Source organism: Bombina bombina, chromosome 3 (assembly GCF_027579735.1).
Source record: "Bombina bombina isolate aBomBom1 chromosome 3, aBomBom1.pri, whole genome shotgun sequence".
Classification (NCBI taxonomy): domain Eukaryota; kingdom Metazoa; phylum Chordata; class Amphibia; order Anura; family Bombinatoridae; genus Bombina; species Bombina bombina.
Window position 1 is genome coordinate 697692821 of NC_069501.1, and position 26060 is coordinate 697718880.

At 41.9% G+C, this 26060-nt stretch overlaps 1 protein-coding gene across 2 annotated transcripts in view; it reads right to left on the minus strand.

Annotated features, from left to right (window-relative positions):
- GTF2I (general transcription factor IIi) overlaps positions 1–26060 on the minus strand; it is a 456346-nt gene that overhangs the window by 106909 nt on the left and 323377 nt on the right. For both annotated transcript variants that reach the window (XM_053707479.1, XM_053707477.1), the window contains 3 exons: positions 16616–16799; positions 16477–16532; positions 6379–6459 (listed from right to left, as the gene is read on the minus strand). In XM_053707479.1, the coding sequence (XP_053563454.1) occupies positions 6379–6459; positions 16477–16532; positions 16616–16799 (321 nt within the window). The remainder of the gene's footprint in view (positions 1–6378; positions 6460–16476; positions 16533–16615; positions 16800–26060) is intronic.

A 26060-nucleotide genomic window follows, 5' to 3' on the forward strand; every position in this document is an offset into this window, starting at 1 on the left:
AACAGAATGAAGAACTTGACAAGCGCTTAGAAGTTTTGACTTTCTGACCTCTGTCAGAAAAATCCTCATTTCTAAGGAATCTATTATTGTTCCCAAGAAGGGAACTCTTGTTGACGGAGACAGAGAACTTTTTTCTATGTTCACCTTCCATCCGTGTGATCTGAGAAAGGCCAGAACGATGTCTGTATGAGCCTTTGCTTTTGACAGGGACGACGCTTGTATTAGAATGTCGTCCAAGTAAGGTACTACTGCAATGCCCCTCGGTCTTAGAACCGCTAGAAGGGACCCTAGTACCTTTGTGAAAATCCTTGGAGCAGTGGCTAACCCGAATGGGAGGGCCACAAACTGGTAATGTTTGTCCAGAAAGGCGAACCTTAGGAACTGATGATGTTCTTTGTGGATAGGAATATGTAGGTACGCATCCTTTAGATCCACGGTAGTCATAAATTTACCTTCCTGGATAGTGGGTAGAATCGTTCGAATGGTTTCCATCTTGAACGATGGTACCCTCAGAAATTTGGTCTGAAAGTTCCCTCTTTTTTGGGAACTACGAACAGATTTGAATAAAATCCCATTCCTTGTTCCATTAGTGGAACTGGGTGTATCACTCCCATCTTTAACAGGTCTTCTACACAATGTAAGAACTCCTGTCTCTTTATTTGGTTTAAGGATAAGTGAGACATGTGGAACCTTCCCCTTGGGGGTAGTTCCCTGAATTCCAGAAGATAACCCTGAGAAACTATTTCTAGTGCCCAGGAATCCTGAACATCTCTTGCCCAAGCCTGAGCAAAGAGAGAGAGTCTGCCCCCTACTAGATCCGGTCCCGGATCAGGGGCTACTCCTTCATGCTGTTTTGTTAGCAGCAGTAGGCTTCTTGGCCTGCTTACCCTTGTTCCAGCCTTGCATCGGTTTCCAGGCTGGTTTGGGTTGTGAGGCATTACCCTCTTGCTTAGAGGATGCAGAATTAGAGGCCGGTCCGTTCCTGAAATTGCGAAAGGAACGAAAATTAGACTTATTCTTGGCCTTGAAAGGCCTATCTTGTGGAAGGGCGTGGCCCTTTCCCCCAGTGATGTCTGAGATAATCTCTTTCAATTCTGGTCCAAATAGAGTTTTACCTTTGAAAGGGATGTTAAGCAATTTTGTCTTGGATGACACATCCGCTTACCAAGACTTTAGCCAAAGCGCTCTGCGCGCCACGATTGCAAACCCTGAATTTTTCGCCGCTAATCTAGCTAATTGCAAAGCGGCATCTAAAATAAAAGAGTTAGCCAACTTAAGTGCGTGAACTCTGTCCATAACCTCCTCATATGGAGTCTCTCTACTGAGCGACTTTTCTAGTTCCTCGAACCAGAACCACGCTGCTGTAGTGACAGGAACAATGCACGAAATGGGTTGTAGAAGGTAACCTTGCTGTACAAAAATCTTTTTAAGCAAACCCTCCAATTTTTTATCCATAGGATCTTTGAAAGCACAACTATCCTCAATAGGAATAGTAGTGCGCTTGTTTAGAGTAGAAACTGCCCCCTCGACCTTAGGGACTGTCTGCCATAAGTCCTTTCTGGGGTCGACCATAGGAAATAATTTCTTAAATATAGGGGGGGGAACAAAAGGTATGCCGTGCTTTTCCCACTCCTTATTCACTATGTCCGCCACCCGCTTGGGTATAGGAAAAGCGTCGGGGTGCACCGGAACCTCTAGGAACTTGTCCATCTTGCATAATTTCTCTGGAATTACCAATTTGTCACAATCATCCAGAGTAGATAACACCTCCTTAAGCAGTGCACGGAGATGTTCTAATTTAAATTTAAACGTCACAACATCAGGTTCAGCTTGTTGAGAAATTTTTCCTGAATCTGAAATTTCCCCATCTGACAAAACCTCCCTCATGGCCACTTCAGATTGGTGTGAGGGTATGACAGAACAATTATCATCAGCGCCCTCCTGCTCTTCAGTGTTTAAAACAGAGCAATCGCGCTTTCTCTGATATGTAGGCATTTTGGATAAAATATTTGCTATGGAGTTATCCATTACAGCCGTCAATTGTTGCATGGTAATAAGCATTGGCGCGCTAGATGTACTAGGGGCCTCCTGCGTGGGCAAAACTGGTGTAGACACAGTAGGAGATGATGTAGTATCATGTTTACTCCCCTCATCTGAGGAATCATCTTGGGCAATTTCATTATCTGTGGCAGTACTGTCCTTACTTTGTTTGGACGCTATGGCACAATTATCACACAAATTTAAATGGGGAGACACATTGGCTTTCATACATATAGAACATAGCTTATCCGAAGGCACAGACATGTTAAAACAGGCTTAAACTTGTCAATAAAGCACAAAAAAACGTTTTAAAACAAAACCGTTACTGTCTCTTTAAATTTTAAACAGAAAACACTGTCTTAAAGCATTAAGAGTATTGCACACCAATTTTCAGAGCTTTAACCCTTAAAATAACGGAACCGGAGCCGTTTACAAATTTAACCCGTATACAGTCCCAGCTATAGCCTTTGCTGTGACCTAACCAAGCCCAGAGGGGAATACGATACCAAGTGACGCCTTCTAGAAACTTTTCCAGCTACTTTCAGATCCTCACACATGCATCTGCATGTCTTGCTCTCAAAAAACAACTGCGCAGTAATGGCGCGAAAATGAGGCTCAGCCTACAACTGGGAAGGCCCTCCCTGACTGGAAAAGGTGTCTAACATAGTGCCTGCCGTTAAAAAACGTTCCCCAAGTTTATAAATGAGAATTATCAGCATAAACATGTATAAAATGCCCAAATAAAGCAATCGATTTAGCCCATAAAAGTGTCTACCAGTTTTATAGCTCATATTAAGCCCTTTATTCTGTTTGCTTGACTAAGAAAATGGCTTACCGGTCCCCATGAGGAGAAATGACAGCCTTCCAGCATTACATGGTCTTGTTAGAAATATGGCTAGTCATACCTTAAGCAGAAAAGTCTGCTAACTGTTTCCCCCAACTGAAGTTACTTCATCTCAACAGTCCTATGTGGAAACAGCAATCGATTTTAGTTACTGTCTGCTAAAATCATCTTCCTCTCACAAACAGAAATCTTCATCCTTTTCTGTTTCAGAGTAAATAGTACATACCAGCACTATTTTAAAATAACAAACACTTGATAGAAGAATAAAAAACTACATTTAAACACCAAAAAAACTCTTAACCATCTCCGTGGAGATGTTGCCTGTGCAACGGCAAAGAGAATGACTGGGGTGGGCAGAGCCTAGGAGGGACTATATGGCCAGCTTTGCTGGGACTCTTTGCCATTTCCTGTTGGGGAAGAGATATTCCCACAAGTAAGGATGACGCCGTGGACCGGACACACCAATGTTGGAGAAAATAAGAAACTAGGTGGGCGGAGCCAGCCGGGTAGGTGAGCGGTCGCACATTCTGTGAGCTCTGAACAAATTTTTATCCTACACCGCTCACCTGCCATAAAGAGCAATCAAAACAGCCTAAACTTTCCAAGTCTGCCTGTTAATCAGATTTGGCCTGGACATCCAGCTCTAGGAGCAGCGGGGTGCTGCATACCTTTGAGGAACTTGAGACTTGTAGAGCGGCTAAGTGAAACCGGCGGCCATCTTGGATGCCGGATGAAAACGGCTTCAATTTCTTTGTCACTATAGGGAGCTAAAAATCCGATCCAAGAGCTTTGAAATAGGTCAGTGCACCTCTTAACAGCGACCCATTGTACCCTGCTAGCTGGTTCACGTTGCATAGATACCCAAGGTAGAGAGATACCATTTATTTCCCTTTTTTTATTACTCTGCGTAACGGCCTAACACACCCAGCACAGGACCCTCATTCACTTGAAGGCACCTACAGCAAATAGTGATATTATGGAGGGGACTATTGTTTTCCTTGCTAAGCTACGAAGTCTACTCCAAACCCATCATAACGTACTGGAGGACAAGCTACACGCAGCGTTTCGATACAATGATACGCAACCCGCTTATCAGCTAACCCTCCCCACAGTTAGCCCTGCAGAGTGTGTTGGCGGGCACACTCGGGGGATCCAGCGCTCTCCATCTACCCCTTCTAGCTTGGTATTTAATCCCATAATGTGTGGAGTATCAGAGGGCTCAGTTATGGATGAAAGTCTGAGGAGCAATGCGACTTCAATATGGAAGAGCTCACGTACATCTGTGGAATATTGGCCAGATATGGTAATGAACCAGAAGAAGCTGAGACATGCAGTCACGGCTTCAATTTCCAGTTTGAGAGATATATTGAGTAAAGCAGAGCAGATAAACTACTGAAACAAAAAATCTTCAGAATTGTTTGGCTCTCAAGAATTCGGTGTGCGAATCCCTGTCCATACTGCAGTACTCCACATTGCAATTGTGAGAGTTCGCTTAGGCTGAGCTATTTTTCTTTTTTCCTCTTTTACACAGAGTTAAGACTGGCCTTATTGTCAACTGTCATGTTAGTGAACCATGTTTTGGACTTTCAGTTAACTTTGGTTTGGTTTGTTCCAGTTTATACTTTTCTTTTTGTTTATTGTACCTCATAATATTAGGATATGTATGACCATCCTCTATCTCTATCTATGCTTAAGGTACATCTGTTATTTTAACTCCTACTAATAGGTCTCTGTTTGATAACTGTTTCTATGTTTAGGGGGTTCTCATTGGCTCCTGGGAACAGCTAATATATTCCTGTCTAACCTTTAATTGCAGAAAATTATCTTATTTGTTTTTCTGTATTATTCCCGTTAGCTAATGTTGGTCCTACACCTTACATTACATCCGCATAACCTTAGACCTTGAATTAAAGCCCAGAACAAGGGTCAGAATTAATAGTCCAAATGTGATTGCAGGGCGACATGCCGTAAATTCTTACTCTTACATCTTTGGGCTGGTGACTGAGAGGCCTACCAATGTTGGCTGGACTGTTAGTAACGACCTAATTTATCAATATAATTCACACACCTGTCCTTGGGTATAGGGCCCATACCCGAGTGATGTGGTTTACTTGCTTAATAAAGTTAAATACAAACCTACATTTGGTTTAGCCCCAGAGTAGTCGCATCTTGGCACTTAATCTGCATAGACACCACTAGTACCGAGACTGTAGACCCTTTATTCTAGCCATACTAATTTCACCGCGTTATAGATACCGTTATAACTGCTAATGTTTTTTATGCTTAGAGGTATGATTTTACACTTTGAGCTAAACTTACGCCCTAAAATGTGCAAATTGATAATATTACTTAGGCAATGCTTACCTAATGTGGGTAAATTATGTATGGATTTAGTAGACTACCTTTCTCTAGCTTTCCCAGTCGGTTATTGCTGCATGCTCAACTGCTGTAGCCGTTAATATACTCCGACACATAGCTTTGCCCTACAACCTCCATCATGCTTCCAAGGCAGGCTGGACTTGCATCCATTCTACAATTTAGGGCCTTACCATTCACTACTTCATAAATAAATCACATAAAACATGTCGGTTTTGTGAGCATAGATTTTGAAATTCCAATATGCTAGGTACACCTTTAGTTCAACATGCGCTCAGCTTATTCCTATTTTTCCCTCATATATCCCTGAGATTGTATATATGGTTGTATTAATCTACGAGGTTAGAGCCGGCTTTTCTTTAGAAGGACTACCTCCGCGGTTTATCTTGCTTATACCGCAACCCTTCGTAATTTTTTTATAGTGCATCTTGCTGTACAACATAATATTATCCTTATTTTCCTTACCTAGCATGCAGGATTGTCTAGCACTTTTTTACATACAACGCAACATACCTCCATATCTCACTATATTACTTAAACAACAAAATATAAAATCTGAGGTCATCTTAGGGAGATCCAAAAGTGGTCTCTTCACTCTATTACACCTTCCCTCACTCTCAAGACTTATGGTTTAAGGCCCAAGAGTGGCCTTTTGGGTTTGTTGTGGAAGGCTAGCTTTTATATAGGCATTGTGTATTAATCTATCTTTCAATGTTCATTATTTTGTGGAGGAGAAGTGCAGAGGACTTTACATATTACTATAGAACTAAGATGGACTGCATATTTTCCCTCTGGTATGATATGACAATCTACTATATTGCAATTTATCTTGTCTGTTTATACTGTTTGTATGCCTAATCTTAGTTCCTCAATAAAGAATAAAAAAAAAAAAAGAAACTAAACAGAATCCAAATGCATCTAATATCAGGAGCTAAAAAGTAAAGGTGTGGATTAGGAACATGTGTATAAAGTCTGGTGGTTAAAATACTACCCTGAGCTATCACAATCTCCCAACTCTACCATACTCAGGTCACTAACCTCCTCCTTTTGGGAGCAAAAAAAGGAAAAATCCCCCCCATTGCATGGAAAATATTTAAAAATGTAGTTATATCACCTACCTGGTATAGTCACTTGTATTATATTAAGATCTTCAAGTCCAGAAGCGGTGACAACGGGGGTAGTGTGGACATTTGCTCTTTCTTGATGAGAAAAAAACATGAAAACAATGGACTTGTATTAGTGAAAACTAAATTAATAACCTTAAAGGGCTATAAAACTCAAAACATTTATTGTGTGATTCAGATAGAGCATACAGTTTTAAAAATGTTTCCAATTTACTTCTATTATCAAATTTGCTTTGTTCCCATGGTATTCTTTGTTGAAGAGATACCTAGGTAGGCACCTGGAGCACTACATGGCAGTAAATAGTGCTGCCATCTAGTGTTTTTGCAAATGGATAACATTCTTGCAAAACTGCTGCAATATAGTGCTCCAGATAAGTGAACACTCCTGAGCTTATGTCCCTGCATTTAAAAAAAACAAACAAAAAAAAAAAACAAAGAGAAAAAAGAAAATTTGCTAATAGAAGTAGACTCTATCTGAATAATGAAAGAAAAATTCTGGGTTTCATGTCCATTTAACCTATTAAAACTATATATTTTGTTTAAGTAGACAACACAATGTATTCATCCGGGCCCATTCACTATATTTCATTCCACCATTTTGCAGCCAAATTAGATCATATATATATATATATATATATATTTTTTTAAAAATGTACTTTTTCACAAACTTTCGGGTAGATTACGAGTTGTGCGTTAGGCTTAAAAAGCAGCGTTGGCCGGTCCTGACACTACTTTTTAACGCCCGCTGGTATTACGAGTCTTGAAGGTACAGGCTCACCGCTCACTTTTTTGGCTAGACTTGGAAATACCGCAAATCCACTTACGTAAATTGCGTATCCTCTTTTTTCAATGGGACTTGCATAGCGCCGGTATTACGAGTCTGCCAAAAAGTGAGCGGTACACCCTCTCCTGTCAAGACTGGTACCGCATTTTAGTCAGTAGTTATGAGTTTTACACTTCAATGCCGTAGCATAAAACTCTTAACTAAAGTGCTAAAAAGTACACTAACACCCATAAACTACCTATTAACCCCTAAACCGAGAACCCCCCATCGCAAACACTAAAATACAAATTTTAACCCCTAATCTGCCGAACCCGACATCGCCGCCACTATAATAAATATATTAACCCCTAAACCGCCGCACTCCCGCCTCGCAAACATTAGTTAAATATTATTAACCCCTAATCTGCCGTCCCTGACATCGCCAACACCTACCTACACTTATTAACCCCTAATCTGCCGCCACTATACTAAAGTTATTAACCCCTAAATCTAAGTCTAACCCTAACCCCCCCTAACTTAAATATAATTTAAATAAATCTAAATAAAATTACTATAATTAACAAAATTACTCCTATTTAAAACTAAATACTTACCTATAAAATAAACCCTAAGATAGCTACAATATAACTAATAGTTACATTGTAGCTATCTTATGGTTTATTTTTATTTTACAGGCAACTTTGTATTTATTTTAACTAGGTAGAATAGTTATTAAATAGTTATTAAATATTTAATAAACTACCTAGCTAAAATAAAGACAAATTTACATGTAAAATAAAACCTAACCTAAGTTACACTAACATCTAACACTACACTACAATTAAATTAATTCCCTAAATTAAATACAAATAAATACAATTAAATAAAATTAGCTAAAGTACAAAAAACAAACAAACACTAAATTACAGAAAATAATAAACAAATTACAAGATTTTTAAACTAAATACACCTAAAATAAAAAAGCCCCCCAAAATAAAAAAAAGCCCTACCCTACACTAAATTACAAATAGCCCTTAAAAGGGCCTTTTGCGGGGCATTGCCCCAAAGCAATCAGCTCTTTTACCTGTAAAAAAAATTACAAATCCCCCCCAACATTAAAACCCACCACCCACACAACCAACCCTACTCTAAAACCCACCCAATACCCCCTTAAAAAAACCTATCACTAACTCCTTGAAGATCACCTTACCGGGAGGAGTCTTCATCCAACCGGGCCGAAGTCCTCAACAAATCCGGCAGAAGTGGTCCTCCAGACGGGCAGAAATGATCCTCCAGACGGGCAGAAGTCTTCATCCAGACGGCATCTTCTATCTTCATCCATCCGGCGCGTAGCGGGTCCATCTTCAAGACATCCGACGCGGAGCATCCTCTTCTTTCCACGGCGACTGAAGAATAAAGGTTCCTTTAAGTGACGTCATCCAAGATGGCGTCCCTTAGATTGCAATTGGCTGATAGAATTCTATCAGCCAATCGGAATTAAGGTAGGAAAAATCCTATTGGCTGATGCAATAGGATTGATCTGGCATTCTATTGGTTATTCCAATCGGCCAATAGAATGTCAGCTCAATCCTATTGGCTGATTGCATCAGCCAATAGGATTTTTTCTACCTTAATTCCGATTGGCTGATAGAATTGTATCAGCCAATCGGAATTGAAGGGACGCCATCTTGGATGACGTCACTTAAAGGTACCTTCATTCTTCAGTCGCCGTGGAAAGAAGAGGATGCTCAGTGTTGGATGTCTTGAATATGGACCCGCTCTGCGCCGGATGGATAAAGATAGAAGATGCAGTCTGGATGAAGACTTCTGCCCGTCTGGAGGACCACTTCTGCCCGTCTAGAGGACCACTTCTGCCGGATTCGTTGAGGACTTCGGCCCGGTTGGATGAAGACTTCTCCCGGTAAGGTGATCTTCAAGGGGTTAGTGTTAGGTTTTTTTAAGGGGGTATTGGGTGGGTTTTAGAGTAGGGTTGGTTGTGTGGGTGGTGGGTTTAATATTGGGGGGATTTGTAATTTTTTTTACAGGTAAAAGAGCGGATTACTTTGGGGCAATGCCCCGCAAAAGGCCCTTTTAAGGGCTATTTGTAATTTAGTGTAGGGTAGGGCTTTTTTATTTTTTTTGGGGGGGGGGGGTTATTTTGTTAGGAGGATTAGATTAGGTGTAATTAGTTTAAAAATCTTGTACAGGTAGCCCTCAGTTTACGCCGGGGTTAGGTTCCAGAAGGAATGGTTGTAAATCGAAACCGTTGTAAATTGAAACCCAGTTTATAATGTAAGTCAATGGGAAGTGAGGGAGATAGGTTCCAGGCCCCTCTCAAAATTGTCATAAGTAACACCTAATACATTATTTTTAAAGCTTTGAAATGAATACTTTAAATGCTAAACAGCATTATAAACCTAATAAAATAATCACACAACACAGAATATATAATTAAACTAACTAAAATATATATAATAAATATATAACTAAACTAACTAAAAAGTTAAATGAACAAAAACATTTGCTAAACAGCATTATAAACCTAATAAAATAATCACACAACACAGACTTCACTTGCATTTTTCGGAAAACAGTTCTATCTATGCATTCCAATCTGGACTGATTTATAGACAGGAAGATCTTGTTCCTTTGAAATCTGCTCGGTAGCTCAGGTCTGGTTAAACTGATTAATTTCAGCTTACTTGGCTGCAACATAAGCAGACAGCTCCACCTACTGGCTATTTTAATAAATGCACTCAATGCTTTTCAATAGCAGTCACATGACTGGAAAAAAAGGTTGTTATTCTGAAACGGTGTAAATTGAACCGTTGTAAAGCGAGGGCCACCTGTAATTTGTTTATTATTTTCTGTAATTTAGTGGGGTTTTTTGTACTTTAGCTAATTCTATTTAATTGTATTTAATTTAGGGAATTAATTTAATTATAGTGTAGTGTTAGGTGTTATTGTAACTTAGGTTAGGGTTTATTTTACAGGTACTTTTATATTTATTTTAGCTAGGTAGTTTATTAAATAGTTAATAACTATTTAGTAACTATTCTACCTAGTTAAAATAAATACAAACTTGCCTGTAAAATAAAAATAAACCCTAAACTAGATACAATGTAATTATTAGTTATATTGTAGCTATTTTAGGGTTTATTTTATAGGTAAGTATTTAGTTTTAAATAGTAATAATTTAGTTAATTATAGTAATTTTATTTAGATTTATTTAAATTATATTTAAGTTAGGGGGGTTAGGGTTAGATTTAGGGGTTAATATGTTTATTATAGTGGCGGCGACGTTGGGGGCGGCAGATTAGGGGTTAATAAGTGTAGGTAGGTTGCGTCGACATTTGGGGGAGGAAGATTAGGGGTTAATAAATATAATGTAGGTGTTGGCGATGTTGGGGGCAGCAGATTAGAGGGTCATAAGTATAATGTAGGTGGCGGCGGTGTGCGGCAGATTAGGGGTTAATAATATAATGCAGGTGTCGGCGATGTCGGGGCAGCAGATTAGGGGTTAATAAGTGTAAGATTAGGGGTGTTTAGACTCAGGGTTCATGTTAGGGTGTTAAGTGTAGACATAAATTTTATTTCCCCATAGGAATCAATGGGGCTGCGTTAGGAGCTAAACGCTGCTTTTTTGCAGTGTTAGACTTTTTTTCATCCGGCTCTCCCCGTTGATTCCTATGGGGAAATCGTGCACGAGCACGTTACACCAGCTCACCGCTAACGTAAGCAGCGCTGGTATTGGAGTGCGGTAATGAGCAAAATTTTGCTCAACATTCACTTCTTGTCTTTTAACGACAGGTTTGTAAAAACCCGTAATACCATCTCTGTCTGTAAGTGAGCGGTGAGCATAAACTGCTCGTTAACACTGCACAGCCTCTAACGCAAAACTGGTAATCTAGGTGTTTGGGTTTGTCACTAAAAACCCCCCCATAAATTATACTTACCTGATAATTACCTTTTCTTCTGATGGAAAGACTCCACAGCTGCATTCATTACTTTTGGGAAATAAGAACCTGGTCACCAGGAGGAGGCAAAGACACCCCAGCCAAAGGCTTAAATACTCCTCCCACTCCCCTCATCCCCCAGTTATTCTGCCGAGGCACAAGGAACAGCAGATTAAATATCAGGGTGAAAGGTGCCAGAAGATGTAAGGACGCCCCACACAAAATTACGGGTATGGAGCTGTGGACTCTTTCCATCAGAAGAAAAGGTAATTATCAGTTAAGCATAATTTATGTTTTTCTTCTTAAATGGAAAGAGTCCACAGCTGCATTCATTACTTTTGGGAAAAAAATACCCAAGCTATAGAGCCAATAAAAAACCCTGCTTTGTCCGAAGCTGAGAAAATTTTAAGAGGAAAAGCCCCAAAGGCACTGACTCGCAGTTAGTCCAGAAGCCAAACTTGAGACTGCAAACGGACTCGACTGAGCCAACAGTCCTCCAGGAGACATCGTCGCCCGACAGACGGTCCACCACCACTCACCCCCCACAAATGAAGGGGACACCAGCCAAAACCCCCAAGGGAACAAGCCAAAGGAGAACCGAGGAAACCGAAAGGTCCCCTAATACAAAAAAAGAACACCTCCAAAAGTGAGTCCAGCTCACAGAGACCCAAAGGGACCCAGACAGGGAAAGGAGGCCACTCCTATACCAGCCAAAACCCGGGATAAGACCGGGCACAGAGACAGAACAGACGTCTCTCCAACATCCTGCAAGCACGGAATGCAACTGAAGAGGCAAAGTCCTCCCAGTGTCCGACCATAGAATACCAAGGCATTCGACCATGAAAAAGTATGTAATACACCCAGGTGAAAAACCCCAAGTTTGATAACACAGAGTCCATAACAGGACGATACAGAGAGTACTTGCGAGGAAGAAGCAGTCAAGCAAGAAACAGACCACAAAAGCATCCCCCGGACAGAGGGCACGCTCCAGGCAACCTAAGTCGCCAGACCTACACACAGGTCCCTAAAAAGGGGAACACAAAACCTCAATTGAGACCCCCCCGAGAAGGAGAGTATACCCTCAAAACCCGAAGGAAGAGTAAACACCTTCTGAAATCAATGAAGCAAGTTGAAAGGAAAATCTATACCTTAGCAGACTGAGCTAACACATCCAAAGGAGACTGCGAACTGAACGCAGCACCTTAGACCACTCGGCCATCCTGACCTACAGACCCACACCCAGCTGGACCAACCCAGCCTCAGGGATCCAAGACATGGGAACAAAAAATCCCGAAACAGGTACAGGAACGAGCGTAAGGATAGCACAGTCATCCTCACAGAGTACAAGTACAACCCAACTCTGAAAACAGACAACAAGGCCATAGACCTAAGGATCTATCAAAATAAAGGCCCAACAAGTCTGACTTGGAGCCAGCAAGACCCCAGGGGGAACCAATCCCACCTTTCCGCCTCCCATCCAGGAGAAGCCCCAAGCAAGGACTCCATCTCCATAGGGAGGAGAATATCTCTTAAAGAAAAGGGATGATGCCGGAAGGGCAACAACTCCTCAAGGCCCGAAACCACCGGCTAATGGGAAGATAAATTCCCAACACAGATGTCCTAGAAAGTACAAGTAGCATGAAAAGCAGAGGCACAGCCAACCCTTTCACATGCAGAGCAGGGAATCCACGGGAACACTGGCAAGCTGACCAGGGGAATGCAACCCTAAGGCGCACCAGAAATTGGACATCCAGCACCAGCAGCTGGGTATGAACCAACAACCCTTGAGGCGCAAGCCACACAGTTATCACTAGATGACATGGGCTACTCTTGTGGCAAAGAGTAAAAAATACTCCGAAAACCTAGCCAACCATGACCAGGTCAGGTAGATGGAGTAAGGACATAGCCCAAGTTCCCACAACCCCGACCAGCCCTGAGATCCAAGATTCCAAAACCACCCAAAACTGGGTCAGGAAAAAGGCCAAGCGAAGATTAAGCAACTGGAAGTCTCAGGGAGAAAAACAGTTCCGGGCACCTAATAGTTCAGGCAAACCTTACCCTAGAACTAAACACCCCAACTGGCCAAATAGCCAGACACAAGGGATGCATATCCAGAGAATCCGGATAGCGAGAAGAACTCGAAATCCCCGACCAAGGGAAGGAACCACCCCATATCTAAAATCCAACGCTTCAAGGAGCTATAAGTCGTATGAAGATACTTCTCAAAGCCTCCGGACAACCAAGGGATACCTTGAGGTCAAAATCCTACTAGCAGGACTAGTCTCCCTATCACCTCCGCACAAGCAGAGGTCACAAGGAAGAAAAAGGCACTAAGCCTACCCAGCTCCCGAAAACCCCGAGCTAAACAAAGTCCCCGCAGGGAACAACCATCACCCGGAAACACAGATCCCTAAAAGGAGATCCAACTCACCTGGAGACAATGGATAAAGACCCAAAGATCTCTTATAACTCAGACAGACAGTACACGTCAAAGAGTAAGAGCTGGATCTAGATACACTATAAACAGCTTACGCGTACACCTGCAAGGTGTGAAGAGCTGCAACTGGTTTCAAACTGCAAACCTTCCGCATGCTAGACAGCTATCCTGTACTGTTGGATCAAGCCCAAAAGGACAAATCCAGAGGCCTAAAAATGAAGGCCAAACTGCTTAACTGAGGTAAGGGGCGTTAAGCCCTCCAACAGTCCACCACATGGAGGAGGCTCTAGGTTCTGATGAAATCAGATGTCAGATAGAGTAATGCAGCGGGAAACTCCACTGCCCAACCATCTATGACTGAAGGCTTTAAGGACTGGACATTCCTTCCCGCCTCACTGACCCACAGGTCCTCAAGAATGCTTAGTTGAACATGAAAAAAAAACCAATGATAACCTGAGCACTTGGCGCTTCTACCGAACCAGCCGAGCAGAACAGCGCCACGTGTCTGAACAGCCGCAAGACCGAACAAACCCGACAGGACCAGCCTGAACCTAGGGTCCTACCAGCAAGCTGCATAAATTGTCCCTCATAGGGGAAAAAACAGAAAACAGACATCCCATCGGATATAAATAAAATATAAGGCAACCCGGGAGCTTAACGCCTAAAAAAAGACACAGGCCTACCCGCAGGACCAGCCAAACGGAGTCCTATCTTTCAAAAACTGGGAAAGATCTGAAACAAATGACAATTAGGAGATAACCTCATCCCCAAATGTCTAATGAAGTGCAACATTCAAATTAGCAGACTGAAAATCCCCATATCTGGTAACGATAGGGTCACAATAACTGAAAAACATGTCTGAGCAATACGCGAAGGCGCACAATCCTGTAACGAAAGGCACAACACTCAGGGACAGTTACACTCGCGGGGAACCGTAGAGCCCTCGCCAAGGCGGAAGGCCCGGGACAATAGGGCACGAGTAAATTCTCAAATAAACGTCTGGACTCTGCGGACGAACAATCGCCAACATTATGTGGAAGCGAAAACGTGCTGCAACCTCCGGGGGGAACACGTGACCCTGCATGGAGGAATCAGAAACTGGGTTACCCACATGTGTAGAAGTATGAAATGGTAGGGAATTCGCCTCTCGGAGGACAGGACCCTCAGAGGCGGATGGCTCAGCAGTCCTTTGATTCCCCGAGCCCGAGGAACAAGGCGCTCTAAAATGGCATACGGAACAAAACTAGCCGACGTGTCAACGAGGCCAATCTGGATTCCTCCCCGGACACAGAATCTGAAATCAAAATAGTCTCGTATCAGAATCCTCGGTAACTGAATCTGAAACGAGCACAGTCTCTGCATCAGAATCCTCCATAACTGGATAGAGGAAATATCAATATGGTTTAAAGTATGAAAACAAAAATGGCACATGACACCCACAATGGCTGGGGCACTCACCACCTCCTATGACCAGACCCCTGCAGACTAGAATATCTCCTTCGCCACACTGTCAGGAATGCGGAAATAGGGAACGGAACGCAATCACGCCTGAACACAAGGTGAACCAAACAGTCCAAAAAAGCTTGCCCAACCAAAAAGGCTGCGTCACTTCCAAAGGCCTCAAAGTTCCAACCACGAGCCTATAAATATCACACAAACGCAGGTTGAATCACATAATCATGATTATAAACCCCCCTGTTCAATAACCCCCTCAGGAGATATTAACCCTCAATTCCAAGATAATAACAGAGACTCACTGAGACCCATATGTCATATAGTTAGACCCGTAAAGGTGTGGTAACCTCTCGGGAAAACATTCACATTACAGTACATTGACGACAAAGTAAAATTAAACGATCTTACTGGAATCTATGCCGTGAAACAGGAACACGGCCTTTCAAGTGTGACGAATAGTGGCATCGCCTCTGCCATGGACTTGAGAGAAGAAAGCAGGCAGAGGAGCGAAGTTCGACAACGCCGATTGCTTGAGGAGCTGTTAATATGAGTCGGGATGGTTTCGCAGAAAGACTCTCACTGCATCTCCGGACTCTAACTTTCATCCAAGCCCTCACTGAGAGACTGACAGGACTACTTAAAACTCCTGTCCCATGCCGAAGAGTACTACCCTCCATAAGAGACAAAAAAATAAAATTAAAAAATTCTGACACGTCTCTGCCAACCTCCTGGGGTTAGTGGGAGGAGTATTTAAGCCTTTTAGCTGGTAAGGGTAATAGCATTGTAATGTAGGGATTTATCCTCTCACCTGACACTTTCCACCCTCCCTGATCTCTACCTGATCGCTCCCAAACAGCTACCCCGCCACACTCCTCACCAGCATCTTAGGTCCTGGCAGTCTGCCAGTTGTTCTTTTTTAATTATTATTTTTTGTCTGCCACCTTCTCAACCCTGCCAACTCCCTGATCCCTCCCAAACAGCTTTTTAACTTTCCCCCTTCCCACTAGTGGCAGCCATCTTAGGTACTGGCAGCTGTCTGCCAATACCCAGTTTATAGTATTTTTTGTTTAATACATTTTTTTCTGCAATGTATGGGTCCCCCCTCATCCTCCACACGATAATTTTGTAGGGCCCCCTCTGAAGTTCCCTACCACACTTCCCACCAGCACCAACAAAGGATGACGTAGATAGAGATCCATTTGGGCAATGGGGTTAAACTCAAAATTGTATGCCCCCATATAATGTATAAACACAACAACTTTCTAATACAGTTTTAATTATCTACCCTGTGTTTCTTGTAATTTAATTTTAAAAATTGTAGTGCTTATACTGCCCAAAGAAGCTTGTTGCATTCCGTGAAATGCAGAACCCTGAGCCCCTACATGATGCTTCTTATATTTATCCATAAGTGGCAAAGCAGTGAATAATGTCTGATGCATAAACCAAATTAACTTTTAAGTCCCTTTAAGAATGGTACTTACTTGCTTGTGGGTAGTGAATTTGGGGTTCTTTGGCAGCATTTTCAAACATTTCTGGCCTGACAAAACAAAATAAATTTAATATGAAATAACACATTTGCAAATGTTCAGCACCTTCCAATAACAAAATCTATATCCATACTTTTTTATAATGAATTTGATCTTGGATTTGTTTCTGAGAATCTTTTCTAATCTTGGGATCCCAAATGTTGATGGTCTACGGAATGGAACACCCTCAGGAAGACCTTCTACGTAGAAATCTTCTGGGTACGATTCAAATAGTGCAAATGGTACTTTAAATGGTTCTTTCAAACCTAAAGCCTCTCCTGCAGACAAATAAATATTGATTTAAACAAAACAAAGAAGCAAATATATATCCTTATTATTAGCATAAGCTTTTTTAAGAGTTTAGCTTAAAATGATGGGCCACTCTAAGTGTTTCTTTATATATATATATATATATATATATATACATACAGTATATATACACACACACATCCTTCATGTTCAGAATGACAAAAGAAAAATTCTGTTCATCTAGGTTATCATCCACTTGGAGATGGCCAATGCTTTTCAGCACTGCTCTGTGGGCTTCTCCACTTCTTGCTCCTGCCATTTTCTATATTATTATTATTTTTTATTTTTTTAATCTACACAAATCGTAGGAGGGACAGACAAAATGAAAAACAGCATAGACTGCAGACAGCAAAGGAGTCATGCATCTGATAAGGAGAAAAGTTAGGCCTTCATGTGCTGTCACTCCGAATATGACAACATTGATTTGATCATTAAGTATATATATTGATTTATCTTATGTTCATGAGCTTGTGAAATAGAATTATATACTGTGTCTGTACCAAAACAGACCACCTGAGATGGCAAATGTAAGCGTAGGAAACTCCCACAATGTTAAAACATTAAAGATATCAAGGAAGGAAAGAGGACAAACTGAGATACCAAGGGACAGAAATATACAAGGTCACTGAGCAGAGATGAAGTAGAGGTTTATATTCCCTGCGCTGGGTTGTGTAAGCTCCCAAAACCAAAGGGCCCCCTCAAAGCTCTTGAAGATTGCTTGAAAAAGGCTGAGAATACAGCCGAAACGCGTTGCTATACACTTCTACAGACAACAGTCAGGACCCAGTACTGTTTTTGGAGACATTCACTTGCCGTAGAGCAGGCACTAGCAAGTCATGTGGACATAAAAAGATCAGTTGTGGATATACTCCACACCACAGGACTACCACTTTCTTTGGAGACACCAGCTTACCATAGAGCCGGCATCAGCAAGTTACGTGGTTGGAAACCCTCCACGCTACAGGATTGCTGCAGCTTCAAAATCGGTGGATAGACTCCATGTCACAGGACTAACGCTTCCTTTGGAAACACCCGCTTACCGTAGAGCCGGCACCAGCAAGTTACGTGGTTGGAAACCCCCCACACTACAGGAGTGCTGCGGCTTCAAAATCGGTGGACCACTTCTAAACTTTCCAACACAGGATGTAAAGCTCGCTCAACCGATTCCTTGTTAGTGGCATACTAACGAAAAAAATTCTCTCAGATCGCTCATGTTCTGATAAAGGTAATACAAATGAAAAAAAACTTCTCTCTGATAAAGGTATTTTAACAAGCACTTACAGGCAATTATTGACTAATCTACACTCAAGGGACAGCACGTCCTTATTGCCTACCAACATTGTTTTGGATCTAAGAAACACTTGTAACATTACCACATTGATGAACTTTACAAATACATATATAGAACTTTGTTTCTAAGATTTTTAGTGCATAACATTTACTCTTTAGGTTGGCCAACCTTTTTTACTTGTATTTATTTTTTATTTCTATCTATGTACACATATGTATCCGCAGATGTGATTTCATTCTTGTTTTAAGAAACACATGTGTTATTTATGAACTCTGCACTCAATCTGTCTATTGTTTTTTATGATCTTTTATGGTTTTATATAGACTTAATAAATAGATTTTTAATTGAAACAATATAATTCTTATTGCCTTAAATAATTTTCTGTATAGACCAGTATAATCTCAATATTCCTGTTTGGTATCATAAAGAGTGAACTAATACTTCCAATATATAGTATTATATTACCACTAATTCTGGTGAATACAGAAGTATTATTTCTTAATCTTATTTCATTCATCCATCTATCTATCTATGTACTCATTTGAATGCTGCACTCTGGTGTAATTGCTTAGTTAGCGCTCCCTACACCTATCCACACACACTGAGCAGAGATGGCATTGAGAGTAACAGAAGAGGTAGGCAATCCTCTTGTGTGAATGGGAAACCGAACTGGGAATAATTAAAGAAAAAGAAGAGGAAAAAGAAGCAGAGAGAAAACAGAATTTATGCTTACCTGATAAATTACTTTCTCTTGCGGTGTATCCAGTCCACGGATTCATCCTTACTTGTGGGATATTCTCATTCCCTACAGGAAGTGGCAAAGAGAGCACACAGCAGAGCTGTCCATATAGCTCCCCCTCTAGCTCCGCCCCCCAGTCATTCGACCGACGATTAGGAGAAAAAGGAGAAACCATAGGGTGCAGTGGTGACTGTAGTTTAAACTAAAAATTTTAACCTGACTTAATTGCCAGGGCGGGCCGTGGACTGGATACACCGCAAGAGAAAGTAATTTATCAGGTAAGCATAAATTCTGTTTTCTCTTGCAAGGTGTATCCAGTCCACGGATTCATCCTTACTTGTGGGATACCAATACCAAAGCTTTAGGACACGGATGAAGGGAGGGAACAAGACAGGTAACCTAAACGGAAGGCACCACTGCTTGCAAAACCTTTCTCCCAAAAATAGCCTCCGAAGAAGCAAAAGTATCGAATTTGTAAAATTTGGCAAAAGTATGCAGTGAAGACCAAGTCGCTGCCTTACAAATCTGTTCAACAGAAGCCTCATTCTTGAAAGCCCATGTGGAAGCCACAGCTCTGGTGGAATGAGCTGTAATTCGTTCAGGAGGTTGCTGCCCAGCAGTCTCATAAGCCAATCGGATGATGCTTTTCAGCCAGAAGGAAAGAGAGGTAGCAGTCGCTTTCTGACCTTTCCTCTTACCAGAATAGACAACAAACAAGGATGATGTCTGTCTGAAATCCTTGGTTGCTTGTAAATAGAACTTCAAAGCACGAACCACATCAACGTTGTGTAAAAGCCGTTCCTTCTTTGAAGCTGGATTAGGACACAGGGAAGGAACAATGATTTCCTGGTTAATATTCTTATTAGAAACAACTTTAGGAAGAAAACCAGGTTTGGTACGCAAAACTACCTTATCTGCATGGAACACCAGATAGGGTGAATTACACTGCAAAGCAGACAATTCTGAAACTCTTCGAGCAGAAGAGATAGCTACCAAAAACAAAACTTTCCAAGATAATAACTTAATATCTATGGAATGTAAAGGTTTAAACGGAACCCCTTGAAGAACTGAAAGAACTAAATTTAGACTCCATGGAGGAGCCACAGGTTTATACACAGGCTTAATTCTGACTAAAGCCTGTGCAAACGCTTGAACGTCTGGTACTTCTGCCAGACGCTTGTGTAAAAGGATAGACAGAGCAGATATCTGTCCCTTTAAGGAACTAGCCGACAAACCTTTCTCCAATCCTTCTTGGAGAAAAGACAATATCCTTGGAATCCTAATCTTACTTCACAAGTAACCCTTGGATTCACACCAACAAAGATATTTCCGCCATATCTTATGGTAAATTTTCCTGGTGACAGGCTTTCTAGCCTGGATCAGAGTATCTATAACTGATTCAGAGAACCCACGCTTAGCTAGAATTAAGCGTTCAATCTCCAAGCAGTCAGCTGCAGAGAAACTAGATTTGGATGCTTGAATGGGCCCTGTATTAGAAGATCCTGCCTCGTTGGCAGTGTCCATGGTGGGACAGATGACATGTCCACTAGGTCTGCATACCAAGTCCTGCGTGGCCACGCAGGCGCTATCAGAATTACCGAAGCCTTCTCCTGTTTGATTCTGGCTACCAGCCGAGGGAGAAGGGGAAACGGTGGAAAGACATAAGCCAGATTGAAGGACCAAGGCGCTACTAGAGCATGTATGAATGCCGCCTTGGGGTCCCTGGACCTGGATCCGTAAAGAGGAAGTTTGGTGTTCTGACGGGATGCCATCAGATCCAATTCTGGAATGCCCCATAGCTGGGTCAGCTGAGCAAAAACCTCCGGGTGGAGTTCCCACTCCCCCGGGTGAAAAGTCTGACGACTTAGAAAATCCGCCTCCCAGTTGTCTACTCCTGGGATGTGAATTGCAGATAGATGGCAGGAGTGATCCTCCGCCCACCTGATTATTTTGGTTACTTCCTTCATCGCTAGGAAACTCTTTGTTCCCCCCTGATGATTGATGTACGCTACAGTCGTGATGTTGTCCAACTGAAATCTGATGAATTTGGCCGCCGCTAGTTGAGGCCATGCCTGGAGTGTGTTGAATATCACTCTCAGTTCCAAAATGTTTATCGGGAGCAGAGACTCTTCCCGAGACCATAGGCCCTGAGCTTTCAGGGAGTCCCAGACCGCACCCCAGCCTAACAGACTGGCGTCGGTCGTTACAATGATCCACTCCGGTCTGCGGAAACACATTCCCTGAGACAGGTGATCCTGAGACAACCATCAGAGAAGAGAATCTCTGGTTTTCTGGTCCAGTTGTATTTGAGGAGACAAATCTGCATAATCCCCATTCCACTGTTTGAGCATGCACAGTTGCAGTGGTCTGAGATGTATTCGAGCAAATGGGACTACGTCCATTGCCGCTACCATTAATCCGATTACCTCCATGCACTGAGCTACAGATGGCCGAGGAATGTAATGAAGAACTCGGCAAGTAGTTAAAAGCTTTAATTTTCTGACCTCCGTCAGAAATATCTTCATTTCTACCGAGTCTATTAATGTTCCAGAACAATCTCCGTATGAGCTTTGGCTCTGGGAAAAGACGACGCCTGTATTAAGATGTCGTCCAGATAAGGTGCTACTGCAATGCCCTGCGGTCTTAGTACCGCCAGAAGGGACCCTAGCACTTTTGTGAAAATTCTGGGAGCGGTGGCCAACCCGAAGGGAAGGGCCACAAACTGGTAATGCTTGTCCAGAAAGGCGAACCTTAGGAACTGATGATGATCTTTGTGGATAGGAATATGTAGGTACGCATCCTTTAGATCCACGGTAGTCATATATTGACCTTCCTGGATCATTGGTAAGATTGTCCGAATGGTCTCCATCTTGAATGATGGAACTCTGAGGAATTTGTTTAGAATTTTTAGATCCAGGATTGGCCTTAAAGTTCCTTCCTTTTTGGGAACCACAAACAGGTTTGAGTAAAAACCCAGTCCTTGTTCTGTAATTGGAACTGGATATATCACTCCCATCTTGAGTAGATCTTCTACACAGCGTAAGAACGCCTCTTTCTTTGTCTAGTCTGAAGACAGACGAGAAATGTGGAACCTTCCCCTTGGAGGGGAGTCCTTGAATTCTAGAAGATATCCCTGAGTAACGATTTCTAATGTCCAGGGATCGGGAACATCTCTTGCCCAAGCCTGAGTGAAGAGAGAGAGTCTGCCCCCTACCAGATCCGGTCCCGGATCGGGGGCTACCCCTTCATGCTGTCTTAGTAGCAGCTGCAGGCTTCTTGGCCTGTTTACCCTTGTTCCAGCCCTGCAAAGGCTTCCAGGTTGCCTTGGGCTGTGAAGCGTTACCCTCTTGCTTTGCAGTTGCAGAGGTTGAAGCAGGACCGCTCCTGAAGTTGTGAAAGGAATGAAAATTAGCCTTGTTTTTAGCCTTAAAAGGCCTATCTTGCGGGAGAGCATAGCCCTTACCCCCGGTGATATCCGAAATAATCTCTTTCAACTCGGCCCTGAAAAGGGTCTTTCCCTTGAAAGGGATATTTAGTAATTTTGTTTTGGACGACACATCGGCCGACCATGACTTGAGCCAAAGCGCTCTGCACGCCATAATGGCGAAACCTGAATTTTTTGCCGCTAACTTAGCTAATTGCAACGCGGCATCTGTGATAAAAGAATTAGCCAGCTTTAAAGCTTTAATTCTATCCATAATTTTGTCATATGAGGTCTCCCTCTGGAGCGACTCCTCCAGCGCCTCAAACCAGAAAGCCGCTGCAGTAGTTACAGGAATAATGCAGGCGATCGGTTGTAGAAGGAACCCTTGTTGAACAAAAATTTTCTTTAGTAAACCTTCTAATTTTTTATCCATAGGATCTTTAAACGCACAACTGTCTTCAATTGGAATGGTTGTGCGCTTAGCCAGCGTAGAAACTGCTCCCTCTACCTTAGGGACCGTCTGCCACGAGTCCCGCCTGGGGTCAGTAATGGGGAACATTTTCTTAAAAATAGGAGGGGGAACAAAAGGGACACCTGGACTTTCCCACTCTCTGGTAACAATATCCGCAACCCTTTTAGGGATCGGAAACGAATGAGTGTATACAGGGACCTCTAGGTATTTGTCCATTTTTCACAATTTCTCTGGAATCACCATAGGGTCACAATCATCCAGAGTGGATAGAACCTCCCTAAGCAATACGCGGAGGTGTTCCAACAAATTTAAAAGCTAATGAATCTGAATCTGCCCATTGAGAAACCTTTCCTGAGTCAGAAATTTCTCCCTCAGACATCACATCCCTCGCCCCTACATCAGAGTGTTGTGAGGGTACGTCAGATAAACCTCCCAAAGCTTCCGACTGCTCATAATCTGTTCTTAAAACAGAGCTATCTTGCTTTGTAGGAAAAACTGGCAGTTTGGATAGAAAGGCCGCAAGGGAATTATCCATAACTGTCGCTAGTTGTTGCAATGTAATAGGTGCCAATGCACTAGAGGTACTAGGTATTGCTTGCACGGGCGTAACTGGTGGTGACACTGGGGGAGAGGAAGGTGGACTATATTCATTACCTTCAGTCAGAGAATCATCTTGGGCTACATTTTTAAGTGACACAATATGATCTTTAAATTGTATAGACACATTAGTGCACTTGGGACACATTTTAAGTGGGGGTTCCACCATGGCTAGTGAACACATAGAGCAATTCTTTTCCTTAGTGTCAGACATGTTAAACAGATTAGTATTATATGCAAACAGGCTTGGAAAACACTTAAATCAAATAAAAAACACAATTTGAAAAAAAGGTACTGTGCCTTTAAGAAATAAAAAGCGCACATAATTTTATAAAACAGTGAAAAATGCACCAAATCATTTGAAATTTTCACAGTATGTGCCTAATGCTTCGATATGATTGCACACCAATTTTCAGCCTGATTAACCCCTTAATACCCAAACCGGAGCAGTTTAAAGCCCACAACCGGTTTCAAAACTACAGCACCTTGCCACAGCAATGTGCTGTGGCCCTACCTTCCCTTATGGATTAGTTAAGGGGAAAAACAGCTTCTGTGAGTCCCTCAAGCAGTCTCTGGACCCTCCACGTGAAGCAGCATGAACTGTCTGGAGAAATTAACTGCGCAACAGAGGCGCAAAATTAGGGCCCCTCCCACTCCCTCCGGAGTTGTGAGGCCCTCAAAGTCACACTTAGTTGACTAAATATATGCCATGTAGATAAAAAAAAAACTAATAAACACTAAACACACCAAAGGTGTTTAAAAGTGTCTACCAAAGAGTATTTGCTAAATAAAATAATCGATTGCCCTTTCACAGTGTCCACCAGCCTATTGAGCCCTGTTAAATAAGACCTTATTCTATACTAAGTCTCAGAAAATGGCTTACCCTTCCCTCTTGGGAATTCTTGTCAGTCTTCTAGCATTATCGTGTCTTGACTAGAAAAAAATGACTGAAACATACCTTAGTGCAGTTAAGCCTGCAAACTGTTCCCCCCAACTGAAGTTTTCTGGTACTCCTCAGTCCTGTGTGGGAACAGCAGTGGATTTTAGTTACAACATGCTAAAATCATTTTCCTCTCAGCAGAAATCTTCATCACTTTTCTGCCAGAGAGTAAATAGTACAAACCGGTACCATTTAAAAATAACAAACTTTTGATTGAAGATATAAAACTACAAATCTAACACCACATTCACTTTACCCTCCCGTGGAGATGCCCTACTGCTAGAGCGGCAAAGAGAATGACTGGGGGGCAGAGCTAGAGGGGGAGCTATATGGACAGCTCTGCTGTGTGCTCTCTTTGCCACTTCCTGTAGGGAATGAGAATATTCCACAAGTAAGGATGAATCCGTGGACTGGATACACCTTGCAAGAGAAATAGGGTTTTAGAAACTGAAGGTGTATAGTATAAACTATGCACTCAAGTTAACATGTTTTGGCATACATTACATAATAAAAAGGATGCTGTTCAGGGGAGAGGGAGATCTAAGCAAGAAGTATGTGATTACCAATATAGTGAGAATCGAGCATCAGCATACACCAGATACATAATTAGCAATGTAGTACATTCATTACTCATGATACTGCAACATTTCAGCATAACCCATACAAACAGCACTATAATACACACACTATTTATTATATAGCCATATATCAGAATACACTGCATGTAGCCATAATATAGTGAGATACCATTGTACCCACATATTTATTATGTATTATGAGTATATGCATTGTCCATTAAAAAGTCTTAGCAGAAACATGGAATTAGCTGTATTGTATTTGTATCCTTCGTAATATGCCAGTATAAAAATAGAATATGTATATCATATACTATATTTGTATAAAAAATAGATATGTATCCGCAGATGTGATTTAATTCTTATTTTAAGAAACACGTGTTATTTATTAACTCTGCACTCGATCTGTCTATTGATTTTTATGATCTTTTATGGTTTTATATAGACTTAATAAATAGATTTTTCATTGAAACAATATAATTCTTATAGTCTTAAAAATGTTTCTGTATAGACCAGTATAATCTCAATATTCCTGTTTGGTATCATAAAGAGTGAACTAATACTTCCAATATAAAGTATTATATTACCACTAATTCTGGTGAATACACAAGTATTATTTCTTTATCTTATTTCATTCATCCTTCTATCAATGTACTCATTTGAACGCTGCACTCTGGTGTAATTGCTTACACACTGAGCAGTCCCCTAGCAATAAAAGAAGTATCTCTAATACTTTCTTTTGGCGGAATCCAATTCTTGTCTAATCACTGAGATTCATATACCAGGTGTAGACAATTTGGAAGCGGATTATCTCAGCCATCAGATTCTACATCCAGGGAGCTCTCTCATCCTTTCCTGCCTCGACTACTGCAACTCCATCCTCTCTGGTCTCCCTAGCTGAAACCTAGCTCCTTTACAATCCATAATGAATGCCTCTGCCAGGCTCATCTTCCTTCGCTGTTCCTCTGCCGCACCTCTCTGTCAATCCATTCACTGGCTTCCTCTTGCCTCCAGGATTAAACACAAAATTCTCACTCTGACACACAAAGCCCTCAATTGCATGGCTCCCCCCTACATCTCAGACCTTGTCTCCAGATACTCTACCTCCCAACCCCTTCGCTCCGCTCATGATCTCCTACTCTCCCCTCCTCTCTTTTTACTTCCTCACATTCCTGTTTACAAGATTTCTCCA